Source organism: Lipotes vexillifer, unplaced genomic scaffold (assembly GCF_000442215.2).
Source record: "Lipotes vexillifer unplaced genomic scaffold, Lipotes_vexillifer_v1.1 scaffold815, whole genome shotgun sequence".
NCBI classification, from domain to species: Eukaryota; Metazoa; Chordata; class Mammalia; order Artiodactyla; family Lipotidae; genus Lipotes; species Lipotes vexillifer.
Window position 1 is genome coordinate 2,850,818 of NW_006773723.1, and position 6,165 is coordinate 2,856,982.

The window sequence follows — 6,165 nt, forward strand, 5'->3', positions numbered from 1 at the left end:
CCCCCCAGATTCTACACTGACTCTCCATCTCTTCACCACATCCTTTTGCCTTGTGCCTGTTGGAATCCCTCTTTGATTGTAGATTGTAAATAAAATTCCTACATCCTCCAGTCTCTTCAGAAAACTCCCTCTTCTCATATTCTTGCCCCAATAGAAACCAGACTTTCTCAAGGACAGATTCTTCCGTGGCTGTCTCTTCTCCCACTTCTCCGACCACGGGGCCAGAAGGGAGGGAGGTCAGCATCCTCCTGGGCTCCCATTGGTGCTGTCCCGTTAATCTTCTAACTTCCAGGAAAAGCTCATCCTCCCTTCAGCATCAGGCCATTCCTGGTGGCTTACCTCCGAGCTGGTATTTCCTGTCCCAGGAGTACATTCTCTCCCTCCACCTCTAATCTAGCCATAAGCCAAGGAGATTCAGGACTGCTGGGATGGTTTGCTGGTGATTAAGCCCACTCATCCTTTCCTTTCCTTTTCCTTTTCCTTTCCCATTTATAACATCTTTTTTGGAGTATAATTGCTAGCCCACTCATTCTTGACCGCATCAGCCTCAATGACCTCCACCTCAGCCATCTCCTTCATTGCTACCCCTATAATCTTGTCACCAGCCATAAATGTTCTTCCCCAGAACTATTAACATCCAATAGCCTACACTTTATCAAAACTTCTTTCCTTCCAGTTTGTTGCCCTCACACCTGCTTTAACTATAAAGATCTTAATACCCTTGATTCTTCCGTCTTGTCCCATCATTCTTCCTAGACTCTCTTCCCTTCCTATCCAGACTAGACCCCATGGATGACTACTTGAGCTAGTATCTCACTAGGAACCTCACCTTCCCTCCACCCTAACCAACAAAGGGTCCTAACCCTTTGTGGTCCTAACCAACAAAACCTCAACTCTGCATCAGTACTGCAATCTCTCTTCTCTGCAACAACCACTATTATTGGTTCTTACCCCGATTTTTCTCTCACAACACTCTTTAACCCCTATTTCTTTACTCTGAGTAGATAAATTTTGCTTCTCACTTCATCCAGATAATTTGGCTGTCAGTTATGATCTCTTTAAACTTGTTGACTCTCTTCTCCACAATCTTAACTAGATCCACAGTTACCTCTTTGGTCTTATAGGATAAGCTATCTTTCACTAGTGTTCAAACCCCCTCCCTCACCTGTGCATTCTTTCCTGCATCATCAATGTCTCCTTCCTTGCTGGTCCTTCCCTTCAGCCTACAGGCCAAAATTGCCTCCTTACCCTAACATGCCGAGTCTCAAGCATCCACTGATGTAGCATCTTCCTGTAGTCACTCCTCACTCCCTGCCTCTCTCCCTATTGTAACTTCTAAGAGTAGTAGAATAGTCTCTCCTGTTCCATGTTCTCACCTCCTGTTCACTTTTCTGTCTTCTGCTCCTAACAATCTAATGCTACATTAGAGTTACCAGTGCAGTTTCCATCATCAAATCCAAAGGGAACTGATCGATCGTTTTCTGGCAGGATATCACTGCAGCACTTGGTGCCACCGACATCCTTCCTCTCAAAAGGTTTTTGTTTCTTCTTTGACTCCTGCGACTATTCTCCACTTGTTCCATTCTTACTGCTTAACTATTCCTTAGAAAAACAAAATAAAAAACCCTCAAAATATCCAAACCTGTCTACTCAGTCACCACAGACAGAAGACTTGGAGTCATCCTTGATTCCTCCTCTTCCACCTACATCCAAACAAGTGCAGAGTCCAGGTGGTTTTGCTTCTGAAACATCTTTTGGAGTTCTCTCTTGATTCTAGGACTCTGGTCCTGACTCAGGGGCCTCGCTCTCTCTCATCTGGATCACTACTGTGGCCTCGTACCGCTCCCTCCACGCACTTACATGTGGTTCCCTTGCTGACATCCTCCAGTTGTGCAGCATCACCCACAAGATGAGGTCTGAGCTCCTAACTCTGAACAGCAGGCTGCCCACAACCTGGCCTCCCCCCACTTCTCCAGTGTCTTTTCTTTCTGCTCCCCAACTTATACCAGTTCCCTGCACACATACGATGCTGCTTCTTGCCTTTGCCCGCATTGTCCCCTCTGCCTTCAAGGTCCTGAGTCTCATCCTTTGCCTAACTGACACAGGTCCTGCAGAGTCTGGCTTTTTTCTGTCCCTGTCTCCCTGTCCACCTTGTAGGCATGGATAAGCTACTCTCCTTTCCTCACACAGTAAAATGCTTCCATGTTTACACTGATTACTTACAGGTAATGGTGAAATGACAGGGAAGTGTGGTTGCTTCCCCCTCCCCCATTACACTAATAAGAAGCTCATGAAAGGCAAATATAACTGTTATATTCACGTTGGTTTCCCCAATGTGAAAAACAGAACCTGAAACACAGCTGTTGGCACTTAATGCATAACCTGAATACAGTTATCATTCAGTTCAACTGAGTACAAATGAATTAAGCAAGGAAAAAGCATGCTTACTTGTAGTGGATGTTGGTTTCCTGTAGGAAGGCTAACAGGGCTCGGGAACCATTGTGGGGAATATGGACATCAGTAACTGTTCCCTCTGATACCTGGGAGATACTGCTGGGCTGCCACAGGTCCACCTGTAGTGCAGGAACCAACCTATAATTCATATTCAGTGTAGATGGGGAAAGATCCATGCCACAATGTCAAACATGTTGTCTTGTTTGCATACAGCAATACCAAACACATTTTAGAATCAGACTCAATACTTACATCATCAGGGTGAAACAACTAGTTGATTTTGAACTTAGTGTCCAAATTATATGACAGCTATATAGAACGTGATCGTTTACAAGTAATAGTTTAGAGACCAATCCATTAAAATCACAAGATAAAAATGAGGTAAAATAGTTTTAAGTATGACTTGGATATTGCTTAAAATTATTTATTGCACAGATATTTGGTTTTTTGGTTTTTTCTTTTTGCGGTACGCGGGCCTCTCACTGTTGTGGCCTCTCCCGTTGCGGAGCACAGGCTCTGGACGTGCAGGCTCAGCGGCCATGGCTCACAGGCCCAGCCACTCCACGGCATGTGGGATCTTCCCGGACCGGGGCACAAACCTGTGTCCCCTGCATCGGCAGGCTGACTCTCAACCACTGTGCCACCAGGGAAGCCCTACTGCACAAATATTTGAATACTAGCAAGAAAGAGAAAGGTATAAGTGACCCTTCATCCTACTGTACAAGCAAATCGTGGTGGCTTGACAACGTTTGGTAACTTTAAATGGAGCATTCTCCTGATGCCACCTCCCCCCACGACTTTATTCCTGTTCACCAGTTCCTCCTCAGCCTTCACATGTCAGTAGAAACATGCCTTTCTCGGGGGGGACTTGTCAGCTAGGGTAGGGCTCCTTGTCATAGTTCTTAGAGCACCTCGTGCTTCTTTCATCACGTAACTGCCTCTTACCAGAACATAAGCTCCACGAGGGCAAAGGATTTGTCCACTTGGCTACCACCCCATGCCAAGCGCCTGAAACGATGCCTTGTGCATATTAGCAACTCAGTCGTTATTTGCTGCACGAGTGTAGATCCCACAGGGTAACTAACTGACTACACGTTCATCACGTGTTCAGTGTTTTGTTGGAATGCTGGAACCATGTTTGGCTTACAGCAGTGTTCCCAGTGCTTGTCTAGTGTTCCACGCCTGGTAGGAGCTGCACAGGCATTGAAAGAATGACTGAATTCAGTGGGGATGGAGGACAGCCCCATCTTCTGCACAAGCCAAGTTCAATACGGCACAGTTTGCCTGTGCAGTCACGCCTACGTCTCCTTTTTGGGACTCCCTCTTCCTGCGTTTCTTGTCTTGGTCTGCTGCAGGATCTTGATCTCTGCTAAGACCTTATCTGATAAAGTTTAGTTACTTCATCTTTACTTAGGTATCAGTGTCCGCATTCTGTTTGTTAGGGAACTCTAGAAGACCGAGAATATTTCGGGACTGAAGGAAATACACCCCTGGTGGTATAATTTCATCTGCAACAGGGTAGAGAGGCATTTATTTTGGGGACAATGAATTTACCTGTTTTTCTTTCAAGAAGCTTACTCCTCTGCTAACTTGCAAGGGCAACTCTGATTCAACTAACATGCTAATCCAACAAGCATAGCACAACGGAAGTGTGGGGCTGGGAGGGATGCTGAGAGGTCATTTGATCCATCTGTCGGCCCTTGGGCAAGGATACATCTAGGACTGGACCCAACTGTCCCCATTTGATGCATCTAAACCACATCTTTTATGTTTCCCAAAGAGGAGAGTCGACACTATCCTAATATAACTCATATCCACATTTAACAAGATTGTCAGACATTTTCTTAATCCTTGACACCGCAGCACACTTTTCATTTTTTCTTGTTCCATTCTTCAGTGAGGAATGGCTGATTTCTTGCCCTTGTGAGATAAAGAACTTTTCTCTACATGTTAGATTTTCTAATCCTTTAATCATCTTTGCCTCTAAACCCATTGCAGAGACAGATTTTGCTATTAAGGTGTGTCACCTAGTACTTGTGGAGATGAGGGAGCAGTGCTCTATTTAGAGGGTGGAGGAGCCACAGGAACCTGAAATAGCTGAACATCCACTCTGGTGATGAGTCTGTAAGTGCTGTTTTCTGGGGCATATGCTAAAATAAGAATCCTCATCCCACAGAAGAGAGTAGCTTCCCCATAGGAAAGTTCCATGGAAGAAACAGACCCTATGGCCTGACCTGGAGAAGGCTTCCTAGGAAACATCATCAGAAAACAGTTGGTCTAAAAGAAACCAACAAAAAAGAATGTGCAAAAATCAGGAACTGTATTTTGTTTTGATATTAGGAAAGTAAATTAAAATGTGTTCTCCAGTAATACTTTAGGGAAGGGGTGCTTGGATAAGTAACATGGATATTTCAGTCTGGGTGGCAGGCAGATGCCTGTATCAAGATATAGGGGACAGTAATACTCACGTGAGATTTGTAAAGTACCACACACTTTATAGGTGTTTCTAGACTCAGGTTCATAGAAGTAAAGTCACTTTCCCAAGGATGCACAGCTACCAAACGGTGACACAGGATATGCCTAACTCCAGTGCCCATAATTGCTGGCTCGTAAGTGTCTCCAGGATTTCCTGAGACTATCTCAGAATACAAAGCACCTTCCGACTTCCTGACTTAGTGTTTGAGACAGTCGGGTTTGGTGGGTCTCACATCCTGGTCTGTCCTGTTAGGGGCTTTTTGCCCTAAGAATTATATATGCAGGTATTTCAAAGTTCTAATCAGCCCACCATGGGCAGGTTACCATCAATCATTTATGTAGAGCCTGATTCCATCTGGATGAAGTGATTCTGAACTGACCCTGGACTGGGTGACCCTGGATTATGATGACTGACAAAGTATCACCGGCCTGGTCAGGATGGCCTAAGGCTGTTTGCCAACCGTCTCAGGTCTTCACTGCAAACAGCCATCTGATATTCCAAGGAAAGGATGCTCCTTTGCAGAGCCTTCTGGCCTTGGAAGCTGGTGCTTGTTCCCATGCATTCCTTTCCTTATATGACTACCAGTCACAGCCAGATCTATTTAAGAGGCAGAGGCAGTTTATTGTAAAGGTCAACAGCACAGACTTGGGAATCCAATGGCTCTGGGCTGGAATACTAGCTCTGCAGTATTGACTGCGTGACTTTGAGGTTTTAACATTTCTGAGCCTTAGATTCCTCATCTGTACTGTGAAGATCATTTTAAAACCTAGCCACAGGTTTTTTGTTTTTAATATTAACTGGAATATTAGAAGTAAAACACATAGCAGAGAGTCTGGCACACAGTGACAGCTTGAAAGCTATTAACTTTGCTCTTACTGTTATCTGAAAAGCATATGGGTGGCCAACATGGTGGAGTAGGAAGACCTAGAGCTCACCCGCTCCCAAGGGCGCACCATAATTACAACTATTTACTGAGCAGCTATGGATGGGAATGACCTGAAGACTAGCAGAAAGATTTGCCACAACTAAAGGTATAAAGAGGGAACCACGGGGCTTCCCTGCTGGCGCAGTGGTTGAGAGTCCGCCTGCCGATGCAGGGGACACGGGTTCGTGCCCCGGGCCGGGAGGGTCCCACATGCCGCGGAGCGGCTGGGCTCGTGAGCCTTGGCCGCGGAGCCTGCACGTCCGGAGCCTGTGCTCCGCAACGGGAGAGGCCACAACAGTGAGAGGGCCCG

The 6,165-nt window shown here is 45.7% G+C and overlaps 1 protein-coding gene across 1 annotated transcript in view; it reads right to left on the reverse strand.

Moving 5' to 3' along the window:
• Positions 1–6,165, reverse strand: part of CPA6 (carboxypeptidase A6) — a 263,494-nt gene that overhangs the window by 82,459 nt on the left and 174,870 nt on the right. Inside the window, exon 3 of the mRNA XM_007448491.1 lies at positions 2,449–2,573. Coding sequence (XP_007448553.1) covers positions 2,449–2,573 — 125 coding nt within the window. The remainder of the gene's footprint in view (positions 1–2,448; positions 2,574–6,165) is intronic.